Source organism: Cebus imitator, unplaced genomic scaffold (genome assembly GCF_001604975.1).
Source record: "Cebus imitator isolate Cc_AM_T3 unplaced genomic scaffold, Cebus_imitator-1.0 Scaffold473, whole genome shotgun sequence".
In the NCBI taxonomy this organism is placed as follows: domain Eukaryota; kingdom Metazoa; phylum Chordata; class Mammalia; order Primates; family Cebidae; genus Cebus; species Cebus imitator.
In genome coordinates this window covers 1,338,803-1,353,340 of record NW_016107788.1, presented here as the reverse complement: position 1 = coordinate 1,353,340, position 14,538 = coordinate 1,338,803, and the positions used below count along the sequence as shown (strand labels likewise).

Here is a 14,538-nt window from a genome sequence, read left to right as displayed (position 1 = left end):
GACCATTCCTGAGTCACGTCTCGACAGACAGCACCAAGTCCGAACCAGAGCTGACCATTCCTGAATCACCTCTTGACACAGACAGCACCAAGTCCAAACCAGAGCTGACCATTCCTGAGTCACGTCTCGACAGACAGCACCAAGTCCAAACCAGAGCTGACCATTCCTGAGTCACGTCTCGACAGACAGCACCAAGTCCAAACCAGAGCTGACCATTCCTGAATCACCTCTTGACACAGACAGCACCAAGTCCGAACCAGAGCTGACCATTCCTGAGTCACGTCTTGACAGACAGCACCAAGTCCGAACCAGAGCTGACCATTCCTGAGTCACGTCTCGACACAGACAGCACGAAGTCTGAACCACAGAGTGACCACACACCCCTCCTGGCTCAAGAGCTGCCGGCTATTTCTCAACGAACCCCGGCACTAGCTCCCTCTGCTTCTCCTGGCTCCGGGTCAAACAGACCCTCGTTATGGGCTTGCCCATGCTCCCACCAGTCTCCCACTCAGAGCAAAGCCCCACTCCGTTCAACCCACCCCAAAGTCACATGACACAGCCCAACTCCTAAAGTTAGTCCGAATGCCTCCTTATTGAGGTGTCCTTCGGGTCCCTGCAAAGGACAGTCTTCCTGCCACAATGAGTGATGTGCTCCTGGTGGCCTCTGGCTGGGGGTGTGGATGGCAAGATAGAAGACAGTAATGAGACACCAGCCCCCGCTTCCAGCAGGCATCCCGACCCTAAGGAAGGATTCTCTAGAGACCTCCTTCTCTGCTCCCTAGAAACATGGTCCTCCCCCACTTCACACGGGACGGAGCTGAGTTACGAGGCCCTGCTCTGTCTCCCTGCCGGTGAAGTCCGGCGCAGAGGGGCCAGCCCCAGTCCTTGGAGACTTTTGGAATGAGGGCTCAGTTCCTTTTGCTCTCTATGGGCAGAGATGACGACAGCTGTGGGGAGGGAAAGTCACTGAACACAAAGGTCACAGAGGGCCAGCTGCCTGAGTCCTGTCCACAGCTGTGGTTTGCCAGGGTTTTCCAGGTTTTTCTGAATTACTTGCCTACCTTTAAAATACGGCGCGCGCGCGCGCACACACACACACACACACACACACACACACACACACACACACAAATCTGGATTTTCAGCTTCTCCTGTGAAGCTAGCAGCTCTGCCAGCATTGCCGTGGCCCCGGTGCCTTTCAGGGGCCCAGGCCTTTTCCCGTGTCAACTCCCTGTCCCTCACACTGCCCTGAGGTAGTTCTATTACTGTGCCCATTTTACTGATGAGGCAACCACAGGTCAGAGGGTGCAGTATCTTGTCCCAGGTCACATAGCACTAAGTGACGGCTTCCTGGGCTCTAGGACACTGTCAGTTGTCATCAGTTTGCTGTGTCCTTTTTTGTAAGAGCTGTGACTGCTTCTGATAAAGGGACAAGGTTGGCGTGAGGGAGGGAAGGGGCTCTGGCGGACTCTGGGCCGCGTGGCAGCCTGTGCTACCTCCCAGCCCCCATGTCATCCTCCCCGTAACTGAGCTGGCCTTGGCCTGCCTGCCCTTGTTTGCCAGGACGCCCACCTTCAACCCCGGCAGCCCTGGCCTACGTGACCCAGTTCCCCTCCCTGGCTCCTCTCAGGGACCTCAGTGTCACATTCCCTGGCCCCTGTGCTAACTCATTAGAAAATGTATTGATACCTACGGAAATAGCAGCACAGGGCTGGGGGTTGTGGGGAACGATTCTGGGAATGAGGAGGGCCCTGACTTTGCTCTGGAAGTGCTCGGGGGAGCAGTCACGTAGGCAGACATCTGTGCGGGGTGGATCTGAAAGCAGAAGCAGGCGTGGCGGGAACAGAGAAGCATGCATAGACCTGGGCTCCAGCAGGCACTGGATTCACCAACACCATCTCCATGGCGCTCCCACACCAGGTTCCAGAGCAGAACGATCACAGGGCACTTCCTGTATGCCAGGGCCTGCTCTAGGTATTTTTCACACATTTACACATTTAACTCTCAAAACCACCATGTGCAACGGACCATTTCATCCCCATTTTATAGCGGGGGAAACTGAGTCACGGAGCAAGGATGCTGTTTGCTATGGATCACAGAAGTGGCAGAGTTGGGGGAACTGAGTCACAGAGAGAGGATGCTACCTGCTGAGGGTCACAGAAGGGGTGGACTTTGGGTGTGAACCCGGCACAGATCCAGGGCCCACACTCTGACCTGTTCTGCCAGATGAGGGCCCTGCCAACATTCCAGTCTAAAACTTGGTGCTGGGCTTAGGACCAGAACCCAGCTCTGTCTGATGCAAACCTCAGAGCCTTTTCCATCACACAGGAGGCCACCTTGATTGGGAAAGCAGCGAGAGGTTGCAGCAATAGCAGGGCGATAGCATTTGGCAACCGTGAGCAGTAGGCCTGAGGTGAGGGTCGGGACTTGGAGACCTACCAGAGCCTATACCATGGGCCTGAGGCCCCTGGGAGCTGTTCACAATCCCCGTTACCTCTCGGGATCCCAGTCTTGTCTCCTGCTAACAAGCCTCTGTCATCTGAGGCCCCTCTCAGCACCAAGCCTGAGGTTCTCAGGGTCCTGCGGGGGAGGGGGGGAGGGGGGGCGGGCAATCCCTCTCCCTCTCTCTGCCCCACCCCCTCATGCTGTGCTACTAACCAGGAGTGGCTGCCAGGTGTGCTAGGGCCCCCAGAGAATCCTCCAACTTCCCCTCCCCATCAAAGAGCCAGGGCTGATGCAACCTGCCTGTAATCACCGCCTCACTCCCCAAGCCAGGCCCCTCCGCACCAAGAAAGAGTCCAGTAGCCCCACCTTTGCTTCAAGCTCCAGCTGAGGATTTGAAGGGGAGCTCGAGGCTAGGGAAGGCCAGGGGAGCTAGAGGCTAGGGAAGGCCACGGAATGAGTCCTGAAGGGGCCAAAGGCCTGGGTCAGGAATGGGCCCAAGAGAGGACTCACAGTTCAAAGACCTGGGGAGCAGGGGCTGCAGGCAACCGCTGACAACCCACGGTGAATTAGAACAGCTTAGAAGGGGCTGGAGAGCTAAGGGTGGGAACTGGTACCCACTCAGTACTGAGTCCAGCTGCTTGGGTGGGCTGGGCTGAAGTGGCTGGGACCCAATAGCTAGAGAGAGAAAAAGGCAAAAGGGCTGAGGTGGGGGAGGGGAAGCAGAGTCCCTGCCCAGATGCCTCTGCAGCCAGTGTAAACCACACACAGTCAGCAACAAAATTCTCTTACTGACGAGGTTATTAAAAAATACCCATAGGCCAGGTGCGGTGGCTCACGCCTGTAATCCCAGCACTTTGGGAGGCCGAGGCGGGCGGATCACGAGGTCAAGAGATCGAGACCATCCTGGTCAACACGGTGAAACCCCGTCTCTACTAAAAATACAAAAAATTAGCTGGGCATGGTGGTGCGTGCCTGTAATCCCAGCTACTCAGGAGGCTGAGGCAGGAGAATTGCCTGAACCCAGGAGGCGGAGGTTGCGGTGAGCCGAGGTCGCGCCATTGCACTCCAGCTTGGGTAACAAGAGTGAAACTCCGTCTCAAAAAAAAAAAAAACAAAAAAAAAAACCAAACCCAGGCCCGGACCCTTTTCACAAGACAGCACCGAAAGCGAAGAAGGAGGCTCCTGCCCCTCCTAAAGCCGAAGCCAAAGCGAAGGCTTTAAAGGCCAAGAAGGCAGTGTTGAAAGGTGTCCACAGCCACAAAAAAAAGAAGATCCGCACGTCACCCACCTTCCTGAGGCTCAGGACACTGCGACTCCGGAGGCAGCCCAAATATCCTCGGAAAAGACCCCCAGGAGAAACAAGCTGGACCACGATGCTATCATCAAGTTTCCGCTGACCACTGAGTCTGCCATGAAGAAGACAGAAGACAACACACTTGTGTTCACTGTGGATGTTAAAGCCAACAAACACCAGATCAAACAGGCTGTGAAGAAGCTCTATGACATTGATGTGGCCAAGGTCAACACCCTGATTCGGCCTGATGGAGAGAAGAAGGCGCATGTTCGACTGGCTCCTGGTTATGAAGTTTTGGATGTTGCCAACAAAACTGGGATAATCTAAACTGAGTCCAGCTGGCTAATTCTAAATATACGTATATCTTTTCACCATAAAAAAAAAAAAAAATACCCAGGCCCGGCAGGGCACAGTGGCTCACACCTGTAATCCCATCACCTTGGGAGGCCAAGATGGGCGGATCACCTGAGGTCGGGAGTTTGAAACCAACCTGACCAAGATGGCGAAACCCTGTCTCTACTAAAAATACAAAATTAGCCAGGCGTGGTGATGCACACCCTGTAATCCCAGCTACTCAAGAGGCTGAGGCAGGAGAATCGCTTGAACCTGGGAGGTGGAGGTTTCGGTGAGCTGAGATCATGCCATTGCACTCCAGCCTGGACAACAAGAGCAAAACTCCGTCTCAAAAAAAAAGAAAAGTATCCTACCTGGCCATCCTCTCGATATCCCTCAATCCCAGTCTAAGTATGAGACAAAACCAAATGGAAGCACATTCCATAAAATACCCAACCAGCATTTTTCAAAACTGTCAAGGTCATGAAGGACAAGGAAAGTCTAAACCTGTTACAGGCCTGTAATCCCAGCACTTTGGGAGGCTGAGGCAGGCGGATCGCGAGGTCAGGAGTTTGAGACTAGCCTAACATGGTGAAACCATCTCTATTAAAAAATACAAAAATTAGATGGGCGTGGTGGCATGCATCTGTAATCCCAGCTACTCAGGAGGCTGAGGCAGGAAAACTGCTTGAACCTGGGAGGTGGAGGTTGCAGTGAGCCAAGATCTCGCCATTGCACTCCAGCCTGGGTGACAGAGTGAGACTCCCTCTCAAAAACAAAAGAAAACAAACAAAAAAACCCACTCCCCATGTATAATCTAGGTCTTCTTATGAGAAGATTCTGGCGGGGTGGGGGTGGGCACGGTACAACTATGCCTCCTTACCACTGGCAGTCTGTCCAACAGTCTACCCTTAATTTCATCTGCTTTTGCTCAAAAACCTATACTGAGAAGTGGAAGGAAGTTGGTCCTGAAATCTCCTTTGTAAATAGTTTGAAAGCACCTACTGCACAGGAATAGAAAGAGAACACATCCACCTTAATCACAGCAATAACAGTAACCACCGTTTACACAGCACCTACTGTGTACCAGGCGCAGTCTAACTGCTTGACACGAATTAACTCATTTAATCCTCATAACAGCCTTAAGAGTTAGGAACTGTTTTTGAGACAGGGTCTCACTCTGTCACCAAGGTTGGAGTCTGGTGGCCCAATCTCGGCTCACTGCAACCTCCGCCCCTCCCCAGGGTTCAAGTGATCTTCCTGCCTTAGCCTCACGAGTAGCTGGGACCACAGGTGCAAAACACCACACCCAGATTTTTTTTGTATTTCTGGTAAAGATGGGGTTTCACCAAGTTACCGAGGCTGGTCAATTTCTGACCTCAAGCAATCTGCCCAGAATGCTGGGATTACAGGTGTGAGCCACTGCACATGGCCCAGCAGCAGGTACTGTTAATGCCACTTTGTACTAAAGGGGAAACTGAGGCAAAGGAAAGGGAAATGACTAGGGTCGCACAGCTAATAAGTGGGGTGCAGTTAGGTTTTGAACTCATATAATCTGGCTCCAGAGTCTATGCCAGGGATGGATACTCTTTTGGCTTCCTGGGCCCACACTAATAATTGTCTTGGGCCACACATAAAATACACTAACAATAGCTGATGAGCAATAGATAAATAAATCAGATCGCCAAAAAAAATTTGCATGTTTTAGGAACATTCTGGGCTACATGTGGACCCACGTACATGGGTGGGTCCATGTACGTACTTGGGTGGGACAAGCTCAGTCTGTGCTCTGAGCCGCTACCCTACATACTGCATAGGTGATAACACAGCCCCTACAGCGAAAGGAAATACAGGGCAAGTGCTCAGAAACTGGCAGAGTGGACAGTAAGTGCTCCAAGAGAAGGTGGTCAGATCCCGAGAAGGATCTGACTGCCACAGGGAAGGGAGGAGAAAGAAGTTTGTGTGTAACGCTCAATACCAAGGTTCCTCCACCTTCTCTGGACCTTGATTCACTCTCTTAACTGCCACAGAAGGGATGAAGGTTGAGCTCCAGCTGGGGTGTCCTGATGTGGATGGGACAAGGTGGGTTTCTGCAACAGAGAAAAGACCAGCATCCACTTTAGCTGGTGGAGGGCCCAGTGCAGAAGGGGCAAGATGGCTACCCTGTCTTTGACTAAAGGGAAACAGAGATCTTCCATTTTTGGCAGGGTTGTGAGATAGCTCCTATCCAGTGGAGGCTAAGGCCTGTCTGAAAGGAAGCCAAGGCAAGGGATGGAGAAAAGAACGAAGCTGGGGACTTGATGCATGAATCCCTGCCAGGGGATGGGGCCTGGGCACCCATCCTTTGGAATGGGAGGTGAGACAAAGCGGACACTTTGGAGGAATGAGGGAGACAGAATGACCCACCAGCAGGTGTTGGACAGTCCAACGCCTGCGGCTCTTGCAAGCGGGGAGGAAGAAGTGAGACTGGGCCCCAGAGTTTCTATTAATAATAAAATACGGCTGGGCACGGTACTTCACGCTTGTAGCCCCAGCACTTTGGGAAGCCGAGGCGGGTGGATCACAAGGTCAAGAGATAGAGACCATCCTGGCCAACACCGTGAAACCCTGTCTCTATTAAAAATACAAAAATTAACCCGGAGTGGTGGCTCGTGCCTGTAGTCCCAACTACTCGGTAGGCTGAGGGCAGAAGAATCACCTGAACCCGAAAGGTGGAGGTTGCAGTGAGCCGAGACTGCACCACTGCACTCCAGCTTGGGTGACAAAGCGAGACTCTTGTCTCAACAACAACAACAAAAAAAATGTTGAACAGGAATGTATGAGTTGAACTCTGTGCATAAAGCTTGGCGGACACACTGTCTTGAGTCTCATAAACCCACCAGGAGAGTTGATTTTCTTATTTTGCAGACAGGGAAACGTGGTGAGGAAACTTATTTGCCGGCGGCCATCCTGGCAGGTCTGCGTTTCGGAGGGGGCTGTGACTCATGCTGGACTCTAACCCACGAGGGTTCTAAGGGTCAGCAGTTGGGGGATGGAGATGAAACGTGTGGCTGGCAGCAAATTCTGGAAGCAGGGAAAGGGAAATTAACTGGTGCCGGTCTGCGGGAAGAGAATAAGCCTGGATCCTCAATCACAGGAGGAGGCAGGCCCAGACCTCAGAGGCAGAAAGAGAAACCAGAGCCTAGAGTCACAAGGAAAAATCAGACCTCGGAGCCACAAGCAGGAGAGGGCCGGACCCTGGCTCAGAGGGAGAGGGCCGGAGCCTGTGAGAGGGAAGTAGGGAGTCGGACCCTCTGATCCCCACGAGGAGAGGACCTGGCTGCCTCCCGCTTGGGGCCGCGCGAGGGCGGGGCGCGGAAGGATCCGGGCGGGCCGTGCTGCGCCACCCCGGATATATCTATCCCCAGTCCCCGGGGCCGCCTCATTCCCCGTCCTCGGTTCAGTCTTGTCACTACAGCGTCGCCTCCTCCGCCCGCGTAGCCCCGGCCATGGCTCTGTAGCCGCGACCCCTTTGTGCCCCCAGCCCGTCTCCGCGCCTGCGCTCTCCGCTCCCACCTTCTTTCTTCAGCCGAGGCCACCGCTGCCTCTTCCTGCCGCAGCCATGGAGTGAGTAACCGCTCGCTTCTCCCTGTCCAACCGCCTTTCCCGCGCTTTCGCAGCTCGTGGCCGTCTTTAGGGAGCCCTGGGGGTGGGGAACCACGAGCGGGGAATGACGGTCGCGCAGGCGCAGAAAAGGGACGGCGGGCCGAAGGCGCGCGGCTGCGCGTGCGCACTGGGCCCGAGGCCGTGTGGGAGAGTTCTAGACTTGGTGTTTGTCAGCCCGCGTGCGGCTGCGCCTGCGCATTCCAGGGGAGGGTGTGCTTTTTTCTAAACGATTCCGTGCGCGCTTGGTTGCTCTTGCGCAGTAGCCCACTAGTGCCCCGTATGAATGAGCGGCGGGTCCTGTGCGGCGTCACACACGCGCAGTGATCCCCAGGAGGGCGGCGGTGTAAAAGCAATTGGACCGCTCCGGCGGCGGAGCATGTACTTTGGCCCTCGGCGGCAGAGCCGTGTGTAGACAGGTGGCGTTCGGGTAGCCATTCCCTGCCAATCTCCTCTACCCTCCTCCACCTTTCCGGCTCCACGTTGCTCTGACTCACAGCACAGCTTTCTTCCATTTCAACTAGGCACCTGCTGAGGCAGGGACTCACGTAGATTGACAGGGCAGAAGGCGGGGCTTAGAGGGGCCTCTTTAAACGGGTGGAACCAGAACCACGTCGTCACGATGGGTGGGACTTAGGGAGTCCATTGTGAGAAGGGGCGGGGCCAAGGCAACAGCTGAGGGATGGGACAAAGAGGCGGGGCCTCTAGGGAATCGGGGGCGGAGCTAAATAAACAATGAGGGGCGGGGCTTGGAGGGGCAGTGGCAAGGCGAGGCGTAGGATTTTAGTGGACAACATTAAAAGTCTGGGACCTGGAGCGGTTCCCCTGGGAACTGATTTGGGATGAAAGCTAGGAAGGCAGTGGGGCCGAAAGGAAATATTTTAGAGGAAGGGGCGTGGCTGGAAAAAAATGTCCCTAGGATTGAGTTTTTCTATGAAGCGAAATATTCTGAGGTGGATAGGAGGGGCCTAAGGTAATCCCCCAGGGATACCCTTAGGTTCTGTATTGGGGGAAGAGGTGGGGCATCGGTCCTACCTTAGTACCTATAGCGAGTTCCTTGGTGGTGGGTGGGGCTCAGAGATTTGGGGAAAGAAAGGGCAAATTTAGAATTCGTTGAGGGTGAGGCTCCCAAACCCTGGTTGGAAGGGGGAGGAAGGAGCCCCATGGACGTGCCTGGGGGTGTGGCTTGGCTTCCCCGTGATTTTTGGCTGGTGGGCGAGGCTGGTCCTGACCCCACCCACTCTTGTCTCACGCGTGTAGGTCTTCCACTTTCGCCTTGGTGCCCGTCATCGCCCAGCTGAGCAACCTCCAGAACCTCGTCCCAGTTGCTGCTGCAGCCTCTCCTGTTGCCATCAGTGCCCAGCACCTGTGCTACCGCCATGTCACTCCTGGCGACCCTGGGGCTGGAGCTGGACAGGGCCCTGCTCCCAGCTAGCGGGCTGGGATGGCTCGTAGACTATGGGAAACTCCCCCCGGCCCCTGCCCCCTTGGCTCCCTATGAAGTTCTGGGGGGAGCCCTGGAGGGCGGGCTTCCAGTGGGGGGAGAGCCCCTGGCAGGTAACGGCAAGTGGAAGGTGGAGCTGGGGAGTGGAGGGCAGGGGAAGATGGGGGAGGAAGAACTCATTCATGTATTCAGTAAATATTGAGTGCCTACCTTGTGCCAGGCGCTGTTTTAGGTGTGAGGATACAGCCGGGAACCGGAAGAACATGGTCTGTGCCCTCCAGCAGCTCACACTCTGAGGAGTAGCCCAGAGACAAATTAAATGAGGGTGTGTTGGAATAAGTCAGAAACACCTAGCAGCTAAGCTACAAAATGCCAAAGGGGGCCGGGCGCGGTGGCTCACGCCTGTAATCCCAGCACTTTGGGAGGCCGAGGCGGGTGGATCACGAGGTCAAGAGATCGAGACCATCCTGGTCAACATGGTGAAACCCCGTCTCTACTAAAAATACAAAAAATTAGCTGGGCATGGTTGCGCGTGCCTGTAGTCCCAGCTACTCAGGAGGCTGAGGCAGGAGAATTGCCTGAACCCAGGAGGCGGAGGTTGCGGTGAGCCGAGATCGCGCCATTGCACTCCAGCCTGGGTAACAAGAGCGAAACTCCGTCTCAAAAAAAAAAAAAAAAAGAAAAGAAAAAATGCCAAAGGGGACCTAATTTAGAATGAGTAGCCAGGAGCCGGGCGGGGTGGCTCACACCGGTCAGCGCTGTGAGAGGCTGAGGCAGGCGGATCCCCTGAGGTCAGGAGTTTGAGACCAGCATGGCCAACATAGTGAAACCCTGTCTCTACTAAAAATACAAAAATTAGTTGGGTGTGGTGACAGGCGTAATCCCAGCTGCTGGAGAGGCTGGGTCAGGAGAATCGCTTGAACCTGGGAGACAGAGGTTGCAGTCAGCTGAGATTGCACTATTGCACTCCAGCCTGGGCAACAAGAGTGAAACGCCGTCTCAGGGGGAAAAAAAAAAAAAAGGGTAGCCAGGAAACCTTCTCCAAGTAGGTAACATGTTGACTGAGGCATAAAGGATGGGAAGGAAGCCAGGCATGGTGGCCTGTAATCCCAGCAATTGCTTGAGGCCAGAAGTTCAGGACCAGCCTGGGCAACATAGTGAGACCTCATATCTATAGAAAATTTTTTAAAAATTAGCCGGGCATGGTGGCACATGCCTGTAGTCTCACCTACTTGGGAGGCTGAGATGGGAGGATCTCTTGAGCCTGGGAGGTCTAGGCTGCAGTGAGCCAAGATGGTGCCACTGCACTGCAGCCTGGGCAGCAGAGTGAAACCCTCTTAAAGGAGGAGGAGGAGGGAAGGAATGAGCCAAGAAAACACCCAAGGGAAGAGCATTTTAGTTGGAGGGAACAGCATATGCAGAAGGCCTCCTGGGGCAGGAATCATTTCATTCATTACTGTAGCCTAAATGCTTGGCACATAGTGGGTTTTCAATAATTAATGAGTAAAGATGAAACAAGGTGTGTGTGCGCGCACACGTGTGGGTGATGTGATTTAGTTTGCCTTTTAAGAATAGAGACACCGCAGATACAGAGTAAATGAGATGTTGGAATGGTTGAAGAAATGCTTTGTTGACTGTTGATTGAGTCATTGTTGGCTGCTGCTTTTTTTTCTTTTTAAAGTTTTATTCTTTTTCCTGGGACCCTCCAGCAACTCAGGCAATTTTGTGTTCCCCCCACTTTAATCCCAGGTGATGGCTTCTCTGACTGGATGACTGAGCGAGTTGATTTCACAGCCCTCCTCCCTCTGGAGCCCCCCTTGCCCCCAGGCACCCTCCCCCCACCTTCCCCAACCCCACCTGACCTGGAAGCTATGGCCTCCCTCCTCAAGAAGGAGCTGGAACAGATGGAAGACTTCTTCCTAGATGCCCCACTCCTCCCGCCCCCCTCCCCACCGCCGCTGTTGCCGCCACTGCCACCACCACCGCCAGCAGCCCCGTCCCTCCCTCTCCCCCTCCCCTCCCTTGACCTCCCCCAGGCCCCTATCTTGGATACTCTGGATTTGTTGGCCATCTACTGCCGCAACGAGGGCAGGCAGGGGGAGGCGGGGATGGCGCCCCTGCCGCCGATACAGCAGCCCCCTCTTCCTCCTCCACCTCAACCTTCTCGCCCGGCCCCCTACCCCCATCCCACCGTCCCCCGAGGGGACCGCAAGCAAAAGAAGAGAGACCAGAACAAGTCGGCAGCTCTGAGGTACCGCCAGCGGAAGCGGGCAGAGGGTGAGGCCCTGGAGGGCGAGTGCCAGGGGCTGGAGGCTCGGAACCGTGAGCTGAGGGAACGGGCAGAGTCTGTGGAGCGCGAGATCCAGTACGTCAAGGACCTGCTCATCGAGGTGTACAAGGCCCGGAGCCAGAGGACCCGCAGCTGCTAGAAGGGTGGGGCGTGGCTTCTGAGGGCTGGTCTTCAGCCCTGGCCCCATCATCCCCCTGCCTCCACCTTCATTCCAAACCCCTCTGTCAGCCAGGTGCAGTGGTTCATGCCTGTAATCCCAGTACTTTGGGAGGCCAAGGCAGGAGGATCGTTTGAGGCCAGGAGTTCAATACCAGCCTGGGCAACATAGCAAGACGCTGTCTCTATTAAAAAAAAAAAAAAATCAACCCTTTGCTCCCCAAAACCACCCAGCTCCCCTCTGCTTTTATCACCTCTTTTGTATTTCTGGATTTTCTTCCCTCTTCTTACCTCCACATCATGAAATGTTTGGCCTTAGTCACTGTCTGTGCCCGAGATGTAACAGCGGAGGCACCGAGGCCCACAGGGAATGCAGGAAGCAGCTGGGAGCTTGGAAACCTGGTCTCTTGCTTTTCAAACCTGGTTTCCTACAGGTGGTTCTCTGGGGTGGGTGGAGGCGCTATGCAAATGAGGGTGTAAGTCGGGGCGGCTTTAAGAAGGGGACACGTATCCTACAGGCCAAAAGCAGGCCAGGGGAGGAAGCCTAAAGGTGGCCAGGTTTGCAGAGTGGGAGGATGGGCAGTAGTGGATGGGTGACTGGGTTCATTTTAGCTCTGGGGGAAAATCAGTGTTTTGTGAAGGTGTTGGAGTGGGGCTGTGTCTAGGTGAGGGATGGTGGGGTACTAATTTTTTTGGGAGGTTATGAGCAAAAATAAAAGCATTTCCTCTGGACTGTGCATCTTGTCTTTGAGAGAAGCAGCTGGGGAGAGGGTGGCCTTGTAATCTCAGCACTTTGGGAGGCCAGGGTGGGGACAGATTGCCTGAGGTCAGGAGTTGAAGACCAGCCTGACCAACAAGGTGAAATCCCATCTCTACTAAAACTACAAAATTAGCTGGGTGTGGTGGCGTGTGCCTGTCATCCTGGCAACTTGGGAGGCTAAGGCAGGAGACTCATTTGAGCCCGGGAGATGGAAGTTGCAGTGAGCCAAGATCGTGCCATTGCGCTCCAGCCTGGGAAACAAGTGAAACTCCCATCTCAGAAAAACAAACATACAACAACGACAAACCCCAAAAAGACAAGAGAGCAGGGTGGGTGCAGTGGCTCATGCCTGTAATCCCAGCACTTTGGGAGGCCAAGGTGGGTGGCTCACTTGAGGTCAGGAGTTCAAGACCAGCCTGGCCAACATGGTGAAACCCCATCTCTACTAAAAATACAAAAAAATTAGCCAGGTGTGGTGGTGCATGCCTGTAGCCCCAGCTACTTGGGAAGCTGAGGCAAGAAAATCACTTCAACCCAGGAGACAGAGGTTGCAGTGAGCAAGGATCACGCCATTGCTCTCCAGCCTGGGTGACAAGAGTGAGACTGTCTAAAACAAAACAAAAAAACCAAAGAAACCCAGCCTGGCCACCATGTTGAAATCCTGACTCTGCTAAAAATACAAAAATCAGCCAGGCGTGGTGGTGCACACCTGTGATCCCAGTTACTTGAGAGGCTGAAGCAGGAGAATCTCTTGAACCTGGGAGGTGGAGGTTGCAGTGAGTGGAGATTGCGTTGCTGCACTCCAGCCTGGGCAACAGAGGGAGACTGTCTAAAAAATAATAATAAAGGGGAAAAAAAAGTTTGTGAACGGCTGTGTTGGTATTCATTTCCATTTAATCTCAAGCCTGGAGATTTCTGGACCACCAAGAGTGGTGAATTTGGGCTGAAACGCCACCTATGGGTTGACTTATCCTTAGCTGCAGATTCCTTCCTCCTCCACCCAGCGGCAAAGCATCTTTACATGCAACAGTGCTGAATTTTACCGGAGCCTGTGTGCTTGGAAAGCAGAGATGGTGAAGAAATCCTCCACTTTTCTGGCAGACACCTGTAATCCCCAACACTTTGGGGGGCCAAAATGGGAGGATCGTTTGAGCCCAGGAGCTCGAGACTAGCCTGGGCAACACAGTGAGACCCTGTCTCTACAAAAGTTTTTTAAAGAACTAACAACACCAGGCTGTCCAATATGATGAAACCCGTTTCTACTAAAAAGTACAACAAAAATTAGCTGGGCATGGTGGCACACACCTGTAGTCCCAGCTACTTGGGAGGCTGAGGCAGGAGAACCACTTGAACCTGGGAGGCAGAGGTTGCAATGAGCCAAGATTGTGCCACTGCACGTGGCAGAGTAAGACTCTGTCTAAAAAAAAAAAAAATTCTCCCACATTTTTTGCATTCCAGGAGATGGCTTACTGAGAACCACCACCCTTCCCTACGTGACGCAGATGAGACTTGAGGATGAATCCCTCATCTACCTAAGACAAGAGCAGACGAAGACCCTCCAAATTCCCATTTCTTGAACCAGGCTTACATTAGTTCTCTCTCCTCCCCGCCAGGTCTCTGAATTTCAGTCCATCCACAGCCCCTCCTTAAGCACGTCTCCTGAGAAAAGTAAAACATTCCCTGGTCTGTTGTCCTATATGCCTTTTCATCTGATTTTCCCAGAGCTGCTGCTTCCAGCTTTGTTTATTCCTCCCCATAAAGAGGAGGATGTACATGTGGCTCATGCCTATAGTTCCAGCACTTTAGGAGGCTGAGGTGGGAAGATCCCTTGAGTTCTGGAGTTTCAGATCAGCCTGGGCAACATACTGAGACCCCATCTCTATAAAATAATTTAAAATTAGCTGTGCATGGAGGCACGTGCCTATAGTCCCAGCTACTCTGGAGGCTGAGGTAAGAGGATCTCTTGAGCCCTGAAGTTCAAGCCTGCAGTGAGCCACTGCATCAGCCTGGGTGACAGAGTGAGATCCTATCTCTTATTTTTTTTAAAAAAAGAAAAATGAGGCCGGGCGCGGTGGCTCAAGCCTGTAATCCCAGCACTTTGGGAGGCCGAGGCGGGTGGATCACGAGGTCAAGAGATCAAGACCATCCTGGTCAACATGGTGAAACCCCATTTC

The 14,538-nt window shown here is 53.7% G+C and overlaps 3 protein-coding genes across 8 annotated transcripts in view; 1 reads left to right on the top strand and 2 right to left on the bottom strand.

Moving 5' to 3' along the window:
* The window catches only part of IL4I1 (interleukin 4 induced 1), a 41,567-nt gene extending 33,855 nt beyond the window's left edge, over positions 1-7,712 (bottom strand). For all 3 annotated transcript variants that reach the window (XM_037732829.1, XM_017512596.2, XM_037732830.1), the window contains exon 1: positions 7,628-7,712. The gene's annotated coding sequence lies outside the window, so the exon portion shown is untranslated. The remainder of the gene's footprint in view (positions 1-7,627) is intronic.
* Positions 1-7,767, bottom strand: part of NUP62 (nucleoporin 62) — a 21,198-nt gene extending 13,431 nt beyond the window's left edge. Inside the window, exons 1-2 of one of the 4 annotated variants that reach the window (XM_017512601.2) lie at positions 7,628-7,765; positions 3,734-3,851 (exon numbers count right to left, since the gene is read on the bottom strand). The gene's annotated coding sequence lies outside the window, so the exon portion shown is untranslated. Of the gene's footprint in view, positions 1-3,733; positions 3,852-4,955; positions 5,132-7,627 lie in introns of those variants that run through there. The other 3 variants (XM_017512600.2, XM_017512599.2, XM_037732831.1) reach the window with 3 other exon arrangements.
* On the top strand, positions 7,326-12,336 carry ATF5 (activating transcription factor 5). Its single transcript, XM_017512612.1, has 3 exons — positions 7,326-7,678; positions 8,975-9,271; positions 10,908-12,336. The coding sequence occupies exons 2-3, from the start codon at positions 9,094-9,096 to the stop codon at positions 11,585-11,587; spliced, it is 858 nt and encodes a 285-aa protein (XP_017368101.1). The 5' UTR covers positions 7,326-7,678; positions 8,975-9,093; the 3' UTR covers positions 11,588-12,336.
* Positions 12,337-14,538: the final 2,202 nt, after the last annotated feature.